The 23,853-nt window shown below is 38.2% G+C and overlaps 1 protein-coding gene across 6 annotated transcripts in view; it reads left to right on the top strand.

The window, feature by feature from the left end:
- KIAA0825 (KIAA0825 ortholog) overlaps nt 1-23,853 on the top strand; it is a 414,587-nt gene that overhangs the window by 146,739 nt on the left and 243,995 nt on the right. For all 6 annotated transcript variants that reach the window (XM_007197441.2, XM_057539769.1, XM_057539766.1 and 3 more), the window contains 2 exons: nt 376-486; nt 14,021-14,160. In XM_007197441.2, coding sequence (XP_007197503.1) covers nt 376-486; nt 14,021-14,160 — 251 coding nt within the window. The remainder of the gene's footprint in view (nt 1-375; nt 487-14,020; nt 14,161-23,853) is intronic.

Genomic DNA, 23,853 nt, shown 5'->3' with positions numbered 1-23,853 from the left:
TGCACAAGTGACAAAAAAAAAAGACAAAATATTGACATTTATTGGATTCAGATTGAGGGAGGGAGACATGCGTGGTATTCATTTTACTATTCTTCATACATTTATTTTTGACAAATTTTATAATGGGAATTTTTTAAATTAAATGATAATGGTATTGTCATACCTTCCCAAGCGTAAGGGTTGTTGCAGAGAGGCCTCTGAATCACCTATTAAATTATAAATACCAAGTGGATGAAGTGGGTGCATTGTCCATTCTAGCACAATACTGTTTTGTGTAAAATCATTAACTTTGAATACTAAGGAAAAATAACTTTTGATGGTCTTCATAGTTAATGTTCCCTGTATATGCTGAAATAATGATTTTTATTTCCCTAGGACTTTTCAGCATGGCATGAATGATTCTGCTTCAGATTCCTTAAAGCCATTTTTCAAGCAACCATTACATTGGCTTTCTTGCATATCACATTTCTACCCTTCTTTACTCAGGTGAGAACCTCTAAAAACTATACCATCTATAATTCTGTGATTCCTTTGAAGTCTAATAGAAACTTTTATCCATGGAGGTAAATACATCTTACAAAAAGAAATTAAAACTTTTGACACTACGCAGGTAAGTAAAGAGTATATTTCTTTCTTTAGCTCAAGAATCCAAGATATAGGCCTCATAATCATTCTACTAACATAGTTTTACTAAAGTAATGGAAAAATGTGAATTTTTGGAATTAGTTTTATTTTAGCTAATTGCCTAGCCATTTTAAAATTCATCCTTCTTGATCTATGACTGGGGATTTGACAGTTCTCCAACTAATTGTCAAAAAAAAAGCAGTAATACGGGGTAATTCATGTGACTAACTCAGAGCCTGAGGAAAAAGTTGAGAGAGGAGTAACTTTAAAAATTATGAATAGGGTCTTTCACTTTTATTATTTAATTAATGGCATTTAAACATAAGAAAAATCATTTAAAGCATGAAATGTACTTCCAGAGTAATTTGATGACATTTTGTGGCATTACGTGGAATGTCAGTTTGATTCTTTGCTGAATATATCATAGGAAAGTACCTTTCCTCGGTATCTGTGAATAAATATATCATGTATAGCTATAGGAGAATATTGTTAATCCCTACACATTCTTGATTCATCTTAGAAATACACTATTAGTGATTTCACTATCTAAATTGACTGACTATATCTCTCTCTTGAGGAACAAGAGTCCTACCCGTAAAAAGAGGGCATGAAAACCTCATACACAAGTCTCTATAGACACAATAAACATATACTGTTTACCTATTATGTGCCTGTCCCCGTATACGTAACAGGGAATCCAAGATCAATGAGACATTTACCCTCCTACCTTCAAAGACCTCAGAGTATTGTTGTTACTTCACTTACATATAAAACACTTTCAACATCTCTGAACAATTCCTTATGACTGATTCCTAGAAAGGGGGCACCCTGGGACTTCCCTGGTGGTACAGTGGTTAAGACTCCACGCTCACAATTCAGGGGGCCTGGGTTTGATCCCCGGTCAGGGAACTAAATCCCGTGTGCCGCAACTAAAGACCCGGCGCAGCCAAATAAGTAAATAAATAAATAAATATTTTTTAAAAAAAGAAGAAAGAAAGAAATGGAACACCCTTAATACTCTGTCACCTCCATACACTGCAGCTGGCATGTAAATACCTCTTATGTCTTTGAGGATTAAATAGCTGACTTTAATATTCGTTATTGCAAAGATAACACATTAAACAACTGGATCCTTTACAGTGTGGGTTAAACAAACAACCTGTTTCATTTTGATGAGTTCCCAAACTTCTAAACATATTTGTTCTCCATGTGATTATCACATTTGTTTAATCTATTTTTATTGCCTGCTTTTATCTTAATCTATAACGGATGGAGTTACCTCTTTAAGCATAGCTGATAAGACTTCCACCTCCAGGCTTGCTCTGTTCAGCCCATCTAGAGGCCTGGGAAGTCAGCATGTAAATGGGTTTATCTTTCAAATAGCTTCTTCTTATATTTAACTTCTTTCTCTTTTCTATACCTAAAGCAAACGTAAATGTAGTAAGATTTTTCTTTCTTTCTGCTTGATTGTAGCAATCAATCTTCAGTATTATCCTAATGCAAAGATTAGAACATGGTGGTGACTATTCAGCCCACAGTGGAAATGCAATTTGATACACGTTTTCTGGAGAGCAATATAATAAACTGTATCAAAAACCTTAAAAATATTTATGGCCCTTTATCCAGCAATTCCATTGCTAGGAATCAATCATAAGGAATTAATCAGAGCTGCTGAGAAAGTTTTATATGCAAGGATATTCATCGAAGCATTATTTGTAAAAGGAAAACATGGAAATAAATGTCTCACAGTATGGAATTAGACAAATCACCTATGGATTAGCCATGCGATAGACTACTGTGGCGTCGTTAAAAAGGTTGATTTTGAAAAATATTAAATGACAAATCATTGTGATTTATGCTTAAGGGAAAACTGCAGGTTAGTAATGTTGTAGTAATCAAAGCCAGCCCAATTTTTAGAGTGATAACTGTGAACCTGCCATGCCCAGTGCTTCATGTACATTATCTTTTTCAAACCTCACACCAGTCTTTGAAATAAGTACTCATGTGCTTCTTTCATGGAGAGTAAAGTGATGTGCAGGTAGCAACTTTCTGAAGAGAACAAATCTGGGAGGCAGACTCTGAACCTCGGCTTGTCTGCTTCCAAAGCCCGAGCTCCTGACAACTGCATCTCCACCTTTCAGAGGGAGAGCAGTTCAGGGTGACGTTAACAGTCATGCAAGAAAAATCTAAGATGGTCAGTTATTCATTATGTAAAGTCTCTTTATGGTTCGACTTGCAGGAGCCCCGATATACTAATGTATAGTGTTTATCTCCAAGGGAGGGATCTAGTATGCAGATTCCGCAAACTTGCATCATATGGGAGCCCCCGTTTCCCAGGGGATGAGCAGTTATTGCAAGATGGCACACAGCTGAGGAGTGCTGAACTATGCCATACTACTCTACACACAGCATTTTAAAAGTATGTAGAGAAAAACAAATATTGAAAGGATATAAAAACTCTGTGCTAGAGAGCTTATAGTTTACGTGTTTATATGGTAGGATTGTAAGCAACTTTAATTTTTATCTGGGCACTTTCCAAATTTCCTATAATGAAAGCAGCAGCTTAATTTTATTAAGATAAAAAAAAATTTTAAAGGAAAAAGAAACCTCATTTTTTAAAATGCTCTTTGATTCACATGTATTATTACCCTGTAACCTCTCTACAGAGGATTTCTAGCTCTGGACACTTCCTTTACCCCAACATTCTATGTCCGGCTGCCCATATTTCTTGAATGACCCACTGTATTACTGGAAACCCAGCATGATCTCTTCAACAGATCCTTCTTTTCACTCTTCCCTTGTCCCCTAACCATGGTGTCTTTTCTATAAGGAACATATCATTCTTAAACACTTCCAGGGTAGAATCTTGATTCTGCTTTCCATATTGACCTGCTTGTTGCCTATTCCTACTGTATTATCATGTTCAGTTGATTTGTTCCCACAGCTCTCTTAGAACCAGTCTTTCTCTACAACCCACTGCAACAACCTTGGTCCATCTTACTATTATTTAATATGTTTTAAAAACTGTTTTTGTTAACACCATTCTACTGCTCAAGAACCTACAGTAGCTTCTGCTTCTCCCACACTGCCTGGCTTGTTTCCTGGAGCACCCAACACTCTTCTCTGCTCCAGTTGTCAGTCTTCTCTCTTGTCTTTAAGACACAGTTATTCTACAATTTTAACTTTTATTTATTGCTTACTCTCAACTTTGAGCCTTTATTTATGTAGTTTTCTCTCCTGAAATGCCTTTGGTTCTCTCTCTTGCCTTTTTAAATTCTCCATGCAGGTACAGTATGAGCCCTTCTACCCTGACTTTCTGACAGTTATTCTCTCTAACAGTTCCATATAATCTGCACAGAAAGACCTGATCCATGTGATTCATGATCCAACATGTTCAGAACAGAGGAACCCAGGATAGCAATAAAAGTAGTTTCAAAATAACTCAACTTATTGATTTGCATTTGTCAAGAATTGCAATGGGAATTCCTAGACCACCATCATGTGACCTTAAAAATCTTTACCTTTCCATCCATTTCCTCACATAAATCAGCTGTTTCTGTGTGTTTTTCACCCCCAAATTATCCTCCAAAGCTCCATTCCTCACCTTAGCAACTAAAATGAAGTGTTCAGGGAAATACACACGGGTTGAATGATGATAAACTAAAAATATATTATGCTTTTTTTTTTGGAAAGGGTGAGGATGAGACTAAAATATTTAATATTATGACGTATCTTAGTAATTTAGTCACCTATTTGCTCATTTATTTACACCTATGCATTGTTTCAGAAATATTTAAGTTGGCTTTTAATAGTATTAAATATATTAAGATAATGAATTGAAAGTAGGTGAGAAGGAAGAAACAGAGCAAGGAGGACATGAAATTAAGACACAATAAGAGTTAGAGATGCATAAATAGTTGTATGCACCGTAAATTTGTCTATAGGGTTACTAGAGAATGCCTACCAAGTATATAAATTGGTAAAAATAGAATTTTTCATGTTCTCCTAGAACTCCTGGAATAGAGTTTAGAAGAGTTTGCTTTAGGGAAAATATATGTATCTTCAAGCAATAAGTAAAATATACTATATTCATTATCCCTAGCAGTGTTACAGGCTAACAATGTGAGTTGATTTAGAAAGGGTAATCAGTTTCATGCTAGATTAAACTAAAGCATGTGGAGAATATATTAATCTCAGTGTTAATACTATGACAGCACACTGTACTTTCATATAAATGTTCAAGAAAGAATACTATCTTAGTCAATTATACTGTTGCATTATAAAGTTTTTTAAATTATTTTCCCAACTTTCAGCATCTTGTGGTTCTTTCAGTAGTTCCAAATACTTTTCAGGTCTTCCTTAGCTAAGGAGGTCATAACTGAACACTGAATCCAAGTAGCATAATCAGTGTGAGTAAACAGTCCATTCATTTTACACTGCTCATTTTCTTTTATGATGACAACATGATGTTTTGATTCATGGCCAGTCCATTCTGAGCTGTGGATATTTCTTTCTACTATGCTTTTGTTTCCATTATGGTTTTACTCAATGTAATCCCGTTTTGGATTTATATGCTTTTTTTCCCCCTCCCTAAATATTAAGCTACCTTTGGCTTCATTCTATTATATGCTATGTGGGTCTTCCCATTTACGCAGTTTACCAAGATGTGTTCATTCATTCTTTTGATAAATGCATTTTAAAATTTTTCTCCAAGTAAGGCGTATGCTAGGTATAAGTGGTGAGGGAAGAGATAGCCAATAAAATTTCTCTGTCTCCTTTGCAGGTTCATCTACTTTGGCCTGGCCATTAAAAATTGAACATCTTTAGCATTCTATCATAGAACCTTTTGTAGGTGAACTCACACATGTCTTGGTTTCATGTACTTTTTAAGTGCCCCCCAATTCAAATCTCTGCTTTTAATCTCTTCCAGGACTACAGACCTATATATTCATGGGTGTGAATCATACATGAATGTCTTCTTCAGGTTTATACCTGGTGAGCACAGAGACACCTCAAACTCAACATGACCAAAATTGAACTTAGGATACTCCCTTCCAAATTGATCCTCTTTCATTTTCCCCCATTTTGATTAATTGTACCTGCATGTGATTGTGTAAGGCAGAGACCAGAAGGCAACCTGAATACCTCCCTATTTGTCTTTTACTGGATCCAGTTCATTACTGACTCTCGTTAATTTTAGCTCCTAATATCTGCTCTCCATAATACCACCTTCGCCTTAGTGCATCATCTCTCTCCTGACTACTGCAATGACTCCTTGGTTTCCTCCCGTGTTGACTCCAATATTCTCCAAAGTATAGCCAGAGACTTCTCAAACCAAAATCTATTTTCAAAACTAAGTTTTATCATTTCACACTTATAACTCACAGCCCTCCATGAATTCCCCTTTATCCTTAAGCATACACAAAAAACTTACCATGGCCTGTAAGACCTACGTAGATGTGGCTTACCCTCCTCTGCAAACTCTTCTGATACCACACTACCCTGTGATTTTGCTCCTCACACATTAACCTTTTTTACATTTCCTTGCCATGAAATGTTCCATTCTGCCACAGGATCTTTGCACATGCTTTTCCCTTTCCCTGAAAGGTCTTCTTCCTCTTTCACCTAGTAATGTCAATGTATCTTCCTATCTCAGTTCCAGTGTGACTTCTGTAGGGAAGCCTTTCATCAACCCCAAAGACTAGCTTACTTCTTCTTACTACATCTTCTAATAGCATCTTTTGCTTTTTCTTGATTGAGTTTTTATAGTTGTAATTTTATCTTTATTTGTATGACCATTTAAACCATGCGTGTATTCCCTGCTAAATTCTGTAAAAACAATGACTGTTTGTTTTTTACTTACTGTCGTGTCTCCATGGCCTTGCACATAGAAATCAGCCAACAAATACTGGTTTAATGACTAAGTGAATTAAGGAACAAATGAGTTATTGTAGTATTGTTTCAGATATTGCCACATTCAATGGTACTTTTCTTTTCAAACATTTGATCTGAGTGGTCAAGCTCAGTGATGGGAAGAAAGCTCTTGTTGGGGAGGTGGCTTCTAGTATCCTCAGGAGTGAACATCTGGGGAGGAGGACAAAAGAGAACTTTAGTCTCCCAGCTGCTGCTGTCAGGCTGTTCCATAGGACTGAAGAGAAAAGTTTAGAGAACTTGTACTCTGATGAGGTGCCAAGCTTTGACCTGGAGCCAACAGTCAGGGGAGAAGTAATGGGAACTTTTGAACACCAGAGCTGTAACATGGCTGTTGCAGAGTGTGGATGGACAAGCAGCTGGATCTTTGAAAAGATTTTCAGAGAAAAAGTCATATGTTTGTGGAGCAGTTACTAAAAGAAGTGAAAATGTCAAGTGAGCTGGTTACTTGATATAGCTAGATATTTCTACATATCTTTCCTTTTCTATTATGGTTTAAAGGTATTATATAAATAAGAATATAGCAATGGAACCAGCAATGAGATAATAAGAAACAGCTATAGGTTTTCACATTGGACAGACAGGGTTTGCAGACGTGTATAGTTTTGTGATCTTGGAAAGTTAGTTAAATAGTTTATATTTTTGTGAGGAAGTTGAGACATAAATACAGTATGATCTTATTGATCTCCTTGAAAACAGCACATAATACCATTGTCTACTTCCCCCATCTTGAAACATCTTCTTCCCTTAGCTTCTGAGATATTCTCATGGCAGAGTTATGAGGATTTAATTAGCTAACGTGCCTACAAGGCACCCATCACATAAGTGCTTACTAAACAATCATTCAGTACTGCTGTGTTAGTAAAGAGCTGTATGTTTCAGAAAGTGGCAGGTCTTACCAATTATCCAAACATGTTAAAAGGACCAGCTCCAAGTATGATAAAGTGGAAAGAATATTGAACTACTTTCTCATTGGGTCTCTGCACTTATCAGAAGTGTGGTGCCAGGGGAGACCTTTCTTGAACTCCTGTAACAGGATATTTATTATCTGGTAGACAAGGACCAATAATAGTTAAAGGCTCCAGAGAGATAACTTCCGCTCCTCTAAAGGGATGGTTGAGTGATTTAGTAGTCTCCAGTGTCTTATTGACTCAGGTGCTAGAATAGCACTTCTGGGGGAGTCCAAAAGTGATGGTTGACATGTAATATCAGCATTATTTTTAAAATTAAAATTAGATTCTTACATATTTTTAGAAATAAGGTACACTAACCTGTGTAACACTAAAGTGTGGAGCTAGGGCTATGAGTTTGGGGCACTAATATATCTTTGGGTGATTTTTGAGAAATGGGGTCATCCCAAGTGAAAAAGTTTAATTTGCTAAAATCAAGAAATAATTCACATCCTCACAGGTTGAATGCCTATCCTTTAAGTTGCATACCAGGTAGTGTGGATACCATCAACTCTGAAAAAATAAGACTCTTTAAGAGTATCAGTTTACCTAAGTGGACAAAGTTATTAAAAATCAAGGCAAATCCTATATATAAATGTGCAGGTGAACCCTGTCTTATTTCTATTTATTGAATCATCTCTAATTATAAATATCATAGAGACTTGGCTATACCCATTATAGAGATTAAAATGTATGCAAACATTTTCAATGTTATAACTACATATAATTTGCACATTCCTGATTAAAGTGATGAAGAAAATACTTTGGGTTTTTGTTTTCCCCCCTCAGCTTTTTTCCCCAGGTACTAAAGAGAAAATGTTAGAACTGTTTTAAATATTTGTCTTCCTAGAAAGATTTGGAAGGATTAGTTTTGGAAAGGCAAAAGTAGTATAGTAGTACGGAGCTTTTTCTCCTCTGCTTTCATTATCCCACTTTAGGGCCTTCACCCTCAGTTTCTCTTTAGTTATGCCCGTGCCTTTGTTCTCTGAATCATGTAACTTATGGTCTCTGGTATAAATTTGGCCCAGTAATCCATGACAGGAACCATCTGGTCAAAATCAGTCCCTAGATACCTTAAATAACATGGCTCCAATTTGGGAATCAGCCTTGAGACCACAAACCTGAGTTTGAGTCAAAAACATGGTATCCTCAATCAGGAGGTTGAATAGAGCCAATCATCCTCAATGCTGGAAAATACAACTTACCCACCATATATCAACCAGGTTAAATGGAAGGAAACATGGAGTAGTGGAATAATCATGGGTTCTGAATTCAGAAAAACCTGGGTTCAAAGTCCAGTTGCCATATTTATTAACTAAATGACCTTGAACTATTTTCCCAATATTCCTGAAACATACATTAAGTGAGATGAGTCCTAAGTGTCTCCATGCATGTCTTATTTTGCATTTCCCTGAGAAGCAGACCCTGAGACAAGGATTGAAGTGAAAGTACTTTATTTTCTAAGTGGACGAAACACTAGAGGGGAATGAGTAAGTGAGACAAAGAAAGAAAGACAGCAAATAAAGATTAGTGTAATCAAGCCAACTACCATAGGAGTAACTGGAACTTATACCTTCAGGGGAAATTCTTGGAGCCAGTGGGAAAGGCACATCTCAGAGTTTTCCCGCCAGGGCAACAAGGATACTGAGGAATTTATTAGCAATTTTCATCCGTCATTGGTTGAAGGCTGCTCTGGAGGTGTTAATTTGCTGGCACTTCCAACCTGTCTTGCTGGAAGGTAGAGAAATGCAGGTTCTGACAGCAAAAGGCAGGCCATTGTCAACTGAGTGGTAAAGGCAAGAGGATGTGGGGGCATTGACATTTGTTCTAACCCTTGCACCACTGAAATGCACTCATTATTGATGTTAAGTTCTCTGGGCCTTATCATGGATTCTTCAAGGTGATGGCTGGTCAAAAAAAAAAAAAATTTATTATGGTTGAGTTAATGGGACAAGTTAAAGTGTCTCCTGCTTCCGTTATTCCTGAGTCTGCAAATGCTAATCGTCATTAAATTCCTCTACCACTTATTCTAGCTTCCCCTTACCCTTGGTCATCACATCTGCTGGCGTATGTTGCTTACCCAGCATAGACACAGACCTTCATCCTCGAGATGTTGAACCATAACTGCCATTCCCTTATCAGAATGTGGTTACTTTGGTCACCTATTTACGGTTATTACCAGTCATGAGAGCATCAAGAGATGCCCTGGTGAATCCCTTGAGTTACAGATATACTCCTCCCTGCTCCCCATATGCAGTAGCAACCCTAGCTCCTCGGTGATAATCAGGGTTATTACCCTTACCAATATAGTAGCCCCTTTCTTTGCCTGCTAGGCTGCTGGCATGGGAATCCAAAAATAACTAGAAGGCAGCTTTAACATGAACTTTAGTGGAATTCTTCATGGTCCCCTGGTAGAGGTGTGCATTTCCCAAGTCACCCCACCACGGAAACCAGGACCTCCACTCCCCCAGAGTCTATGGGGGGTTATGGGAATGGAAAACACAAATTCCTAGTGGATAATCAGGAACTCTGGTGAGGAGGTGGCTCCTAGTATCCTTCGGAGAGAACTTTCGACCTGTGGCTCCTGGATCCATATGGTTTTTCTCTTAGGGACATAGAACCATATAATGGCTGTTCATTTAAAGTAAATATCAAGCGTTGAAGAACAGTGCCCAACACTGCTCGGTATTATCCCCAAGCTGTGCATCTCAGAGTCCATTCCAATGTCCCCCTAGTCTGACAGCTTCTACATGTTAAGTATACGGTAGGAGCAGTGACTCCCATGGTCATGTGACCTGAGCAGTGCGGTTGCTCTTATTGCAGAGTCTGAACCTACTACAAAGTCTTTTCTTGCCCTGTGCCCCACACACAGCTGTGGTTGGAAGTCAAGCCATAGTGCACTGACAGGGCTAAGGTTTTTTAAATTTTCTACTGCAGTGTGAACACATACTAAAAAACTGCAGAAATTACAAGTGAACTACTTGATAAGTTTTCATAAAGTAAACACACCCAAATACAGCCAAGATTTTGAACAATGATTCTATAAAAATAATTTCTTAGTTTCATAAACTAATAATGATTGAACCCCAACATTGCCTGGATTTGAAAAATTCCTTAGGCCCTTTCATGCCCCAGAAGTGCAGCACTAATTAGAGTATAAGCCTGATATAACCGAGCCATAAATTTGTCCTGTCTCATAATACAAGATTTAGGCATTCCAGTGGATTTATAAATTTTGTTCTCTTCTTTGTATTATAGTGGAAGTCAACATGTACATATTTGATACATATATACATATATTAAAAATTTCCTTTTCTGTCATTTTTTGTAAGGCTAATCTCACTTTCACAGCTCCACCAGCTCAAAGGATGAGGGAACATATGCTTCTCCATATGCCCAGTGCCGACTCCTCAATGCATTTATTACTTGGAGCTTAGTGATTGAGGAATGTTTGTAATCTTTTATTTTTCCTTATAGTGAGTCATTCTACTGTACATTTCAGAATCTGTGATAAGTCGAAAGATCCAAGAATTGAAGTACATTTCAACAAACAGCTTCCCATCTGGTAAATGAGAGGTTTTATTTATAACCAGGTATTCAAATAAGTGGTATGAAATGACATTCAAATTATTTTGTCTTATTACACGTCTAAAGGACTGAGCAAAAACACAACCCTCCCTCCAATTCACTCTCCATACTGCAGCCAGGTCAGGAAACTCATCTGCCTTAAATTCTTCAACAGGTCCAAAGTCCCCACCTTGGCTAACGAGGCCCTCTATGAACTGGCCCCTGTCTTCCTTCTTCAAATTGTCTCTCAACAATCCCCTTCCTTTTCTAAACTCCATCAAACTGGATCTTTCAGTTCATTAAATGTATCCTTAAGTCAGCACTCAACTCAAGCAAAATACATAGGTAGGAAATGTTCAAAAACTAAGTCAATTTTAATACACAGCTTACTACCAACTAGCTGCTTTTCATCTACCAGACCCCGAGCAAGTTTCTTGAAGTCAGCAGTTGGGGTTTAGGATAGAAACAGGGACAGCCATTGTGAGGATCTGCTTCAGTGTTTCAGTCCAAAAGGCTCACCTAGTGGATTCTTCCTTTGGCACCATGTTTGGAATTACTGCAAGAGCTAGACCAATCTGGGAATACCCAAAGGAATTCAGAACTGCTGAACTGACAGACCTGTTTCCTCTGGTCTGAGGGTTAAATAATGCCCCGCTTCTCTCTACACCAGTGTTAGCTAGGGCACAAGTTTTCCTAGCTAACACTGCCTCACCAATTGCCAGGGAGCTTCTCTGTTTTGAGTTATGTTATCAGAGTCTCACATGGGAAGCCTGAGTTGGTCCAAAGTTCAGGTGATCTTGTGCATCATAAGGTTGCGAGATGTTCCAAATGCCCCAAGCCAAACCAAAGGGGAGATGCTTTGAAATTTCATTTTACATCTTCAGATCCTCTCACTTTTGTTTAAACCAGCATTTTGGCAAAGCATCCTCTTTTTTTAAGAGTTTATCTACCCATTTATGAGCATATGAGTCAATCAGCTAACATTTACAGAGCCTTAAATGTGCTTAGTTCATTGGTAAGAGCTTTGGGGTGTAAAACAAGTGTGCTCACAAGGCTTGAATCTGAGTGGAGAGATAAAGCTTTAATTGATGAAATAATAAAGTGCTAAAATCTGCATACTTGCTATAAGTTCTTTAATTCAGAGTGAGATGGACTGCTATGGAGAGAAAGTTCTAGTGAAGACTCTACAGAGAAAGTGATATTTTTGTGGCAAATTGAAGGGTGGGTAAGATTAAGTATAGGGTCATGTGGAGGTTGCTACCCAGGTGGCAGCCAAGGTGGACCTGTAATGGGCACAAAGGCACAGAGGCAGGAAAGGTAATACCAACTAGGCCTATCCCTGCTACCTGTGCTCCAGAAAGCACTGCCTTCCACAGTGGTTCTCAAACCTTAGTGTGCATCAGAATCTCCTGGAGAGGGTTTGTTAAAACACAGATTTCTGGGGCCCATTCCCAGAATTTCTAATGGGGTAAGACCTGGGAATTTGCATTTTTAACAAGTTCTCAGGGCTTCCCTGGTGGCACAGTGGTTAAGAATCCGCCTGCCAATGCAGGGCACACGGGTTCGAGCCCTGGTCTGGGAAGATCCCACATGCCGTGGAGCAACTAAGCCCGTGCGCCACAACTACTGAGCCTGCGCGCCACAACTACTGAAGCCCGTGCTCCTAGAGCCTGTGCTCCGCAACAAGAGAAGCCCCCGCAGTAAGAAGCCCACGCACCGCAACGAAGAGTAGCCCCCGCTCGTCGCAACTAGAGAAAGCCTGCACGCAGCAACACAGACCCAAATGCAGCCAAAAATAAATATATAAAATAAATAAATTTATTAAAAAAAACGCAAAAACAAGTTCTCAGGTGATGCTGATGCTGTTGGTCCAGGGCCCAAGCTTTGGAAACCTTTGGTCTAGACTATGATGATGGTTCACCACTCAGTACATTTCATCTGGAAATGATGCTGCAAATTGTCTCTCTCAGCGATACTCTTTGTTCTGCTTTCTTCCACGCTAAAGCATATGGTCTTCTCATTCACACCTTTACATTTCTCAATCTCATCTTTCCTTCCTAGTGCCACCCTAGTCCCACAACCCGTATCTCCACAATCAGATTGAGTTTGGTCATTTCCTGCCCTTTTTTTGTTGTAATTGTAAGCTGATATCAGATGCTGTGACCTTTAGTCAGTCTAAACCTTGAGACTTTAGAAGGAAAAAGTGAATAATGTTATCAGTGTTCAGTTTCTACCTTATTTCCTTATCTCTTGCAGATTCATTGGTAAATTAATGTGGTGATGTGGGGGACCTGATTTTAATTTTCTATTCAACACTGATTATAATTTCCCAAGTAGAAGCTTATTTGCCTTGGAATTATTTCTCTTTGATAAACTGATTACCCAAGTAGGTAGCAGTGTGACTGTTAGAGTGGTTCTGATAATTGCATGTTGATTTAAGGCTTTACATATTAAATAATTAGATTATGGTTGACCTTTGACAGAAGCTTTGAATTCCTTTCATTTTATCAGCAATCATAGTACATGGCAAATTAGTAGCCAAAACACATTGTAAATTCTCTCCATGAATAATGAAAGAAGTTAATAGCACATAGTAGGCACTCATGTATTTGTTGAATGAACAAATAAATGCATTAAAAAATGCATAAATAATTTTTATTTGCTCCATGAAGCGAAAACAGACATAGTTCCATGAAATATACACATGGTTATTTTGTATCAGTTTTAAATTTGGCAGGTTACCAAATGTTAATTTGCTTTTAGCTAGTAGAGATTAAATGTAATTCCTTCCCTGAGCAGCCCTAAAGTAAGCAAGCATGAAAGCATTTTCACAGTAATCTGGGAGGAATTGACATTTAAAGGAGTTAGCATTACATCTGTACTTTAAAGCTATTAATTTCATAGATAAATTAACTTCATTACTCCATCTTTATCTTGCATTTTGAAAGGACTCCATCAGCTGGACGATTGACAGCCGAGGGTCAATTGAAACTGCTCTTATCCCAGCCAGGCTGTAATTGGAACCTGCTTCTGGAAACTCTACTGCATCATGATGGTCTTTTACTGAGAATCTTGCTAAAGAGCTCAAGTGAGTATTTGTAGTTATGAGAATGTCCTGAAAAAACCCAGTCATTGCTCAAGTTGAATGGAATTTTTTTTCCTACTTGAATGTTGGCAGAGGGATGAAACCAAATGCATTATATCAATAGTCAGGGGGGTTAGCAGCAGGCAAAATATTGAGTAACTTTATAAACCTATTGGAAAGATTTTTTTCAGGGATTCTGAATGAGGGCAAAAAATATTTTTATATAATACTGTCCTATCATAAACTATCTTAAGATAGAAATATATCAATATATGGGGTTTGAAATGCCTAAGAATATTATGGGAACACAGTTATATGTCCAAAACAGAAGTATCAATTAGACCTGAGAGAGCGAGAGAGAGAGAGAAAGGGAGAGAGAGATTGCTTTAGAGCCACATTAGACCCTTCAGTGGATCATGAAGAATGCTTATATAACTTATGAACAAGCAAGCATGGCTTACAGCCATATCCACTGGGGCATGGAGAAGTAATCATGAGAAAATTATGAATGGAAATTGAGGAGTAATAGAAGACCATACTTCTCTTAATTAGACTTTCTTTTTTCCCTTGTAAGTACTATTTTAGAAAATGGTAAGTAATGCTATGCCAATCTCATAGTATATCCTACTGCTCTCCTGCTACATCTATAAAGAGTTTTCTAACCATCTTCACATACCCCGACACATTTCTTCTGTTCTATACTACACGTGTAGCCAGATTAATTTTTATCAATCACTAGTTTCAGTATAGTTTTCTCTAATCAAAATCTTTTTTCTCTAGTTCCCCATCACCTACAGGAACAAATTCCTGTCCTTTGGCCATTCAAATATGGCCCCAGACTAGTTTTGTAAGCTTTTTCCCCCACTATTCTCTTGTGTGTGTGTGCGCACGCACGCACAATCACACACACACACACACACACACACACACACACACCCATTTCAGCCATTGTCCCCATGCACATGCTCCTTCCACACCTTGGCTCACCCATTTTTCCTACTTGAAAGACCCTCCATAGACAACCCAGCCTCCACCAATGGGCAAAGGCCACTGATGTTCCAGATCTCTGAACACTGTAGCTCACGCTGATGTGTCCCTCCCTCCCCTGAACTTCACAGTGTCTGTTATGGTGGCTGCTGCCCTTAGCTTACTCTGCCTTGTATTGTTATTATATCTGTATATGAATGAGGCAAATGTTACCAGGCCCGACCAGCCTGTTGGTATACAAATGAGGTTCATAGCATTCCCAGTCCAGATCGTTCCAGTCATTTCTGGAATTTGTGGTTTCTCAGATCTGCTCATGACCAGCTCCCCATATTCTTCTCTTCTGTACACCTTGACGTTTGCTTCCCAAAAGCCACTTAGGGGAAGTGCCTCACTACTGAGCCCTTTGCTTCTCTCCAGGTGCTCTCAAATTCATAAAATCTTGTGGTGCCAAAGGTCACTACAACTCCTCCAGTGTCACTGTGTTCCAAGGAGAAGTTCAGAGGTTACCTCTCCTCGAAACCCTGAATCTGACTTTATTCTCTTAGCCCCCAAGCAGTACTCTGTGGGCCTTAAATCTTACAGAGTTGAACTGAAACCATTATCTTTACCTTCAATATCTATAACTCCACTCTCCTAAAGGGAAAACAGGTGCTAGGGAAACTAATTGCTCAAGTAGCCAACATATATTGTTTACTTATTAGGTGTCAGGCACTGTGATTCTTAAAACCTTATAAAGTAAATATAATTATTTTCGTCATGTTAAAAATAACATTAGAGTTTAAGATAATGTTATTTGCCAAGAGACACATGTAGCTGATAAATGGTGGGTAACCCAGGATTCCGAACCCAGCTGGAGCTTTCTTTCCCCTACCCTTCTGTACAAATACTCTTGCAAATTAAATCCTGGAGTGGACCAGGGCTATCTGCAAGAACTGTAATCTGTCTACTCTCAGGTTGAATCAACCAGGACACCCCAGTGCACATGCATTTAACTGTTCTTTCCAGCTAGGTAATTAGTGCTGATCATAGATTTTTATTTTCATATTCCTCCTCAAGCTAACACAGTACTTTTTACAGAAAAAGTCCAGTGATTGGCCAGTGATCCATTAGAATATAAAATATGGAGCTTCCATTAAACTTTATAATCTGAGCTTTCAGGCAAGGTGACTACACAACACAGATAGTATCTGACATGGCTGGAGAGTTACTCTAATATAACTCATGAAACTCATGGGCATGGTCCCAGAAGAGAAATGGTTTCCTCTTGATAGAGTTATATAGAACAGCCTGGAAAAACAATTGCGATCAAACATTGGACTATACTGATATAGCCACTAAGTATAGGAATAGCAACTGTGGTTAAATGAATATTTAACCATGTTTTCTTACAAAAAAATTCCACATTTACTTACCAAAAATATTACATCTACCTTTTGTACGTATAACATGGTATTGTTTTTGAGGGACTTACAGGTTATTAAAAGTACTATATTGTATCTCCTTCAGTTCTGGTTCTTATGGAATACGGAAGTGTATTTACCCAACCTGCTCAAATATCTATCAGTTTTTGCAAAGGTTGTTAGGTGTTTGATCAGGGTTACATAACTGCTTTGGTATTGTATTGAATTTTATTAGCTACTTCAAATACTGTAAGGATGAAGTGACAGAATTTACTAATCGATTGATTGACTGACATATTAAGCTGCAGTAGAAACCTTGTCACTTTAATTTAGAAACAGTATATTCAGGGAATCTTATTAACTAGACTAAGATGGAAATTATTATGCACCTAAAAATACATACATAATATTTTTTCAGAGATTTTGTTTTCATTGAATACCATTTGGTAATTTAGAAGTTTGATCATATTTTTAGGAAAGCAAAATTTTAGAGTAAAATATGCTGATTAGGTGTTCCAAGCATCATAACTATTGGGCTTTTTATGTGAGAGTTTTCCTTTATAAATAGTGTCTTTTTGGTCTAATTGATAAAATTTAACTTTTGTTAAATTGGCTCAGGAATAAGAATAGAAATTTTAAATACATATTTTTATTTTTATTTATTTGGCTGCCTCGGGTCTTATTTGTGGCACATGGGATCTTTGTTGCCGCATGTAGGATATTCATTGCAGCATGCGGGCTCTTAGTTGTGGCGTGTGGACTCTTTAGTTGTGGCATGCATGCGGGATCTAGTTCCTTAACCAGGGATCGAACCCAGGCCCCCTACATTGGAGGCACGGAGTCTTAGCCACTGGATAACCAGGGAAGTCCCTAAATACATATTTTTATTGTACATATTTTAAAACAAGGTCCTCTTCATCCAATAAGCAATTATTAAATTATGTTAGGTAGAGAATTTTTCTTGATAGACAACCATATATTATAAAGATTAAAATATATGAGGTTTATCTCTTTTATATCTGTAGCTTTTGGTCTTGCTCTATGAAAATGATTTATCAGAATTTCTATTTATTTTAAAAAGAATCAGCTGAGCATATATGGAAATAACTTTCTTGTAATATGAGATACAACTTCACTGAAGGTCAGAAGATAGTAAAATTTAATAAATGAATGAATAGTAAAATTTTAATTTATTCATTAATAATAAAAAAATCATAGGCTGCAAGCTTCTAGGAAGCTTGGATAAGGTTCAGTGGGCATGAGAAGGTAATGTTTGTTGGTTTTATTTTCAAGATGGGCCATCCTAAATTTGAAGGAAAAAAACCTGTCAACTACAAATGTTTATAGAAAATTTTAAATTTGTAAGACGCTATTTTGGATTAGTTACATTAAAAACCCAGGGCAATTGTTTTGACATTACCTCACTGAGGCCACATGACCTTAACCAGTTTCTTGTGACATCAAAAGAACAAATATTTGGCAATTTTCCAATTGTTAGCAGGTGGCCTTTTCCTGCTAGTGACATTTGAATGAAGTGTAACTAACTTTCTTTCCTTTGCCCATTGCCCCAAGAATGATTCTCAGTGAAACTTCTTGGCTTCTGGTGATTTTCAGTAATAACATAACAACCACAACCCACTAGCAAACACGTAATATTTAACATGTTCTAGACACTGCTTCTGAGTCTTTAAATGTGTTCACTTACTGAATCCTCAAAACAAACTCTGTGTGGTAGGTACAATTATCATCTCCATTTTACAGATGAGGAAAGTGAGACACAGAGAAATCAAGTCGTTTGTCCAAGTCACACAGCTAATAATCAGCAAAGCAGGATTTGATTCAGACAGCCGGTGTGCAGAGTCTGTGCTTTCACCCACCACACCTGCACAGCATCCTGGCAGAGCCACAGAAAGTTTACAAAATTGCAGGGTTGCACAGTTTATGAGAACTATCAGGGACCTCTATCGTGGATAATTTTGCTAGTACAATCTGTACTTTTCAACCTTGTAACAAAGTGCCAAAAGATAGTCAAGAAACTGACCTACAGAGAATTCTAAATAAATGGCTGCCACCACTACAAAGGCTTGGTTGACTTAACATGAATTAATCAATTCAAATTCTCTGACTTTATGGTTAATGTTTTCTTGATCTCTTGGGTAATGAGGAATATTGTGGCAGAAGCTTGGTGTTTTGTTGTACATTATGTGTGTGTGAGTTTCATTTTATGCTGTTTCATGACTGTCTTGAAGGAAGTGACCAAAAGTAAAAATATGCTCCCTCTTGGTATCCTTAGTGCACCTAACTTCAATGTCCTTGGCTGCTTTCACTAGTGACAACATCTGTATTCTTACTTGTTCAATATTTTTTTCTTTGCTGGATTTGTACCCTGTTCTCACCAAGACCAGTAGAATCATATTTGTGTGTTCTCGCCTTAGTCTTTCCAACCAAGGATCCTATCCGCGAATGATGACAGACTAGCCTAGAATATCAGTGGTCTCCATAGAATTATTACAGTCCCGGAAACAGTTATCATCTAGGGTCTGTGCTGAGTCTCCATGAGGGTAGGGTGGTTGTAGGGTGTGATTATGTAAAGCAAGGCTTCTGGACTTTACAGTGCGAAAACATCACCTGGGGAGCTGGTTAAAACTGCAGATTCTGGTTCAGTAGGTCTTGGGTGGGACCTGAGATTCTGCATTTCTAACAAGCTCCCGGGTAATGCTGCTCCTGGTGCTGCTAGCCCCTGGACCACCTTTTGAGGAGCAGGGCCATCGAGCAAGGTATCTGTTGCTCTAGATGGCGAAATATTTGGGTATGTGCTTTGTCTTTCCAATGTATTATGCTTTTAAAGAGACATAATTTACTTAAGATTATTTATAATCCATTTTATCAGAACGTTCACATAAGTCAGGAAGCTTGGTCTTATTCAAATACAGAACTGATTATGTCACTCCCCTGCTAAAAACCTTTAGTGGCTGCCCACTACTTATAGAGTACAGACCCTAATCCTTAAGACACAAGCAATGCCCGTTGTGCTCTGCCAATGGCTGACTTGTCCAGCATCGGGTCCATGCAAGCTTAACATGCATATTCTGGTCTAGGTTGTGCATCTTAGATTTGTATATTTATAATAGCAATGTCCCTGTAGAAGTATCTTGAGAAAAGAGGGAGATGCTCCAACACCAGTGACCTTTCAATTAATTGGCCCAAATTCCACGTTCTCTCCTGTTACAGAACCTTTGAAATGTTATTTTTTTGAGCCTAGAATCTTCTTCCTTTTCATTTTCCTGGCACCTGATAATCATCTTTTAGCTTCAGTATTACTTCCTAGGAAGTCATCTTTGATCATCCCATAACGTCCCACCATAATTCCTTTCGTAACACTCGTCACAATTTTAAGTGAAAGGTTAAATGACATAGTTCCGTATTTAGTCCCTGTGTCAGCCGCTGCAAGCTCCAGAAGGGCAGGGACAGCTCGTCATTATTCCCCAGTACTTGGCTTGGTTCTCGACACTTGAGACAGGTACTGAGCACATAGAAGGAGCATAAAAAGTATTTGTGAATGAATGAAATTTCCAGGAAAAAATTCTACTTCATTCATTAGCGTTGTGATCTGTCTAAACTTCAGTCTCCCCATTTCTAAATTAGGGTACTAATAATGACCTTATGTGTGTATTTTGAGGTTTAAAAAAGTAAATAGGGACTACCCTGGTGGCGCAGTGGATAAGACTCCATGCTCCCAATGCAGGGGGCCCGTGTTCAATCCCTGAACTAGATCCCACATGCGTGCCGCAACTAAGAGTTCGCATGCCACAACTAAGGAGCCCGCCTGCCGCAACTAAGGAGCCCGCCTGCCACAACTAAGACCCGGCACAACCAAATAAATAAATTAAAAAAAAAAAACCTAATTAGAAAAAGTAAATAAACATAAAGCACCATTTTTTGACACCTAGTAGGTACTTAATTTCTATTAGATTCTTTTCTTCTTATACACTCTCTGGAAAAATATGCTTGATATATTTTTCTTCTCTCATCACTCCTCCTGTGCTCTCCATGCAGTGGTCTTTCCCTCAGCTTCTCAGTAACTCTCCCCTCCATCCAAGCATAAATTTGTCTCCAGGAGATGGGTTTCCCCTTTGACATCTTTGGCCTGAAAAGATGTTGCCTTAGCAGCTCTCATGGGTGTGAAGATGAGAACTGGACCAAATAAATAGTCCCAAGTTTTATATACTATAGCACTTCTTGAGAATCTTTGTATATAGCTTGGGAGATTGGTAATATAAATTTTGCTATGATGCTTCATCTACACAGAATCAGATCTAATTTGGCTTGACAGTGGCTGAAATTTTTTATATTCTGTCTCTTCCTGGCACCTAGAAAATGTCTAATATATCTATAGGAACAGTTTCTTCTTCAGTAGTTAATGTGCTTCTAGTGTTAGCATGTAAATGATTTGGCATTATATTACGAGTGATACTATTATCATGAATTTATGTAGTATCTTTTCCCCAACAACTCAAAGTGATTCAACATATTATTTCATTTATGGCCCTTGGATCATTAGGACTTTTGCGAATGAGGAAACTTAGATACAGAGAAATTGAGCAAATTGCGCACTTGGTGTTTAAGTGGTCCTTCTTAGAAGAATGGACAGCTATTATTTCATGAAAGTATATCTATTGTTTTTAAATAAATTCTAAAATGAAAACATGAGACTTTGTGGAGACATTTATTCCTGGAAATGAGAAATAATATCCTTCTGAATTAATTTCTAAAAATGTTGGGTCACGATTTTATAAATACATTCTCTATTCAACTAATATTTAATGGGCATCAACTAGGTACAAGACACTGTTCTCAGCTGGAGATACAGTGGTAAACATGACGCCATATTGCCTTCATATTCTGGGGGATTAATTGCTGGGGAAACATGGGGAGGACAGACCTTATAAAGTAAAAAATATATATAAAAATTAGATAAGTTCAGTTGCTAATAAGTACCATGAGGTGCTTTTCTAAAACAGAGTGACTGATAAGAGATTGATGGATTGGGTGATAAGGAAAGGCTGCTTGAAGAGCTAACACCTACTTTTGCTTGTGAGTTATTTGGGAATAGACGGAAGATGTCCTTATGTAGTATTAGATGTTTGGAATGTATGTATGCTTTCTTCCAGTATTCTGGAATAGGAGTCAGCAAACTTTTTCTATAGAGGGCCAGATGGACTATAGATAGAGGGCTTTGTAGGCCACACAGTCTCCATCACAACTACCGACCTCTACCATTATAGCAGGTACACACCATACATAAGCAAATGACATGGCTGTGCAGGGGAGGAAAAAGTTTTCCTTAGCTTTCTTACGGTCACTGGCTGGGTTTGAAAATTAAACTGACAAAGATAGAGAGTAACAGGATAAAAGCATACAAATTTATTTAATATAAGTTTTACATGACACAAGAGACTTCATAAGGAAATGAAGATCCAAAGAAACAGAAAATATCTTTATGCTAGGTTTAATGAAGAATGGACAGTGGTGGAGAAATATGATAGGTCAAGGAGTATGAGGTTAAGTGTAACAAATTGGGGGAAACTTAGCAAGGCTTATTTGCTAGGATTCTTCTCAGCATCGTTTCAACTTCAGAGACAAGGATGCACCTTTCCTCCTGGTATAGGGCGGGCACCTCTGATGTGAGGGTTTCATGACCTGTTTCAGGGGAGAAGGGCAGGGGGAAGGTCAGAGCGACCTTCCTGCTTCTGCTCTTTTCTCAAGCTCCTTCGGCTTAAAATATTAAATATGCCAAGGTGCCATATTTTGGGGTAGCATTCCTGAACCCCATCACCAGTATTCCAATGGAACTTTATTTATGGACACTGAAATTTGAATTTCACATAATTTTTGTGTGTCACAAATCACATTCTACTTTTGATGTTTTTCAGCGATTTGAAAATGTAAAAACCATCCTTAGCTGTGGACCTTACTGAAACAGGCATCAGGCTGGACATGTCTCCTGGGGTATAGTTGCCAACCCTTGTTCTAGAATATTGTGCAGCACCCAAGCGCCCACAGTGGCTTTATCACTTCTCTGCAAGGTGGTCATTTGGCATGAGGACCTGCACCTAGACCTAGCATGGTGCTTTTTTCAGAGACCATAGGAGAGAAGTTAAACAGCCCATTCTCTTTAACTTAAGAAGTTAGAGGGACCATTCCTGCTGGAGAGATAGGCTTGGTGTCTGCCTTACAGAAGGAATTTCTGTTTGAAATAACTTTAACTCAGTTTCACATTCTGTGGACTTTGTGCTTATTCAGGAGCACAGGTGGAGCTCAAAACTTGCCCCTTACTCCTTAGGGCTGCCAGTTGCAGAATTTGGACCAATAGTGCACTTATGCTTAGTGGTCTTTTTTTGGCACAGGCTGCTTAAATGGAGAGTGCCCACTGAAGAGTGAAAAGTGCTAAGATGTTAAGTAAAAACCAGGCCATGCCTTGCTTAAATAAACTGGGTATGTCTAACTTGGAGAAGAAAAGAACTAGAGGAGGCAGGATAGCGATCTTCAAATATGTTAAGTCTTCACGTAAAAAAGAAAAAAATAATAGGCTGTCCAATTCAACACGTGGACATGCTTGGGAATAAGTTAAAAGGAAATGGATTTTGGCTGTCAGTCTGTCAGTCAAAAACCCTGAATTGTCATTCCTAATGATAACTGAGGAAGTGCTCTTCTTTTCTCTATTCACTAAGGACACTTGCCCAGATTTCTGTAGTCCTTTCAGATAAGAGCTCTCGCTATATTTTTTAAATGCAAAACAGTTTGGTAACTTGAGCTGTCCAGCAGAGGGACGGCTGCCTTGAATGGTAGTGGATATCCCACCCCTGAAAGTATTCAAAAGCAAGCTAGGTCACCATTGTCACAGATGCTGGAAGACGTTTTATTTATTCACTTAGCAAAGATTTATTCATTTATTGACCAAATATTTACTGACCTCCCTGTGAGGTGCCTTCCAGCCATATAATCACATTATGTTTCTTAATCAGTTAGAACTTGATATAAATCTGTGGGGTAAGAGTCAAAGTTTTAAAGACCTATTTTGGCTGTGCTTTGTTAGTCTTGCCAGTGCCTACTGCTAAAGCAAAATTCCTCTTGCTCCACAAATGATGCTTTTGAATTAAAATTAAATCCAACTTTGGTGACCTGGTTAGTAATTTCTTTTCCAATTGACAATCTTCTTATGCAGAATAGCCCTTTGTGCTTCTACCTTGTTCCGTTTCCATTTGAACTGCTCACGTTGATTTGCAAACCTAAAGGGCTTAAAGGTAAT

The sequence above is a fragment of the Balaenoptera acutorostrata genome, chromosome 2 (assembly GCF_949987535.1).
Source record: "Balaenoptera acutorostrata chromosome 2, mBalAcu1.1, whole genome shotgun sequence".
Lineage (NCBI taxonomy): Eukaryota > Metazoa > Chordata > Mammalia > Artiodactyla > Balaenopteridae > Balaenoptera > Balaenoptera acutorostrata.
The sequence above is the reverse complement of the archived record's forward strand: the minus strand, read 5'-3'. Positions and strand labels throughout refer to the sequence as shown.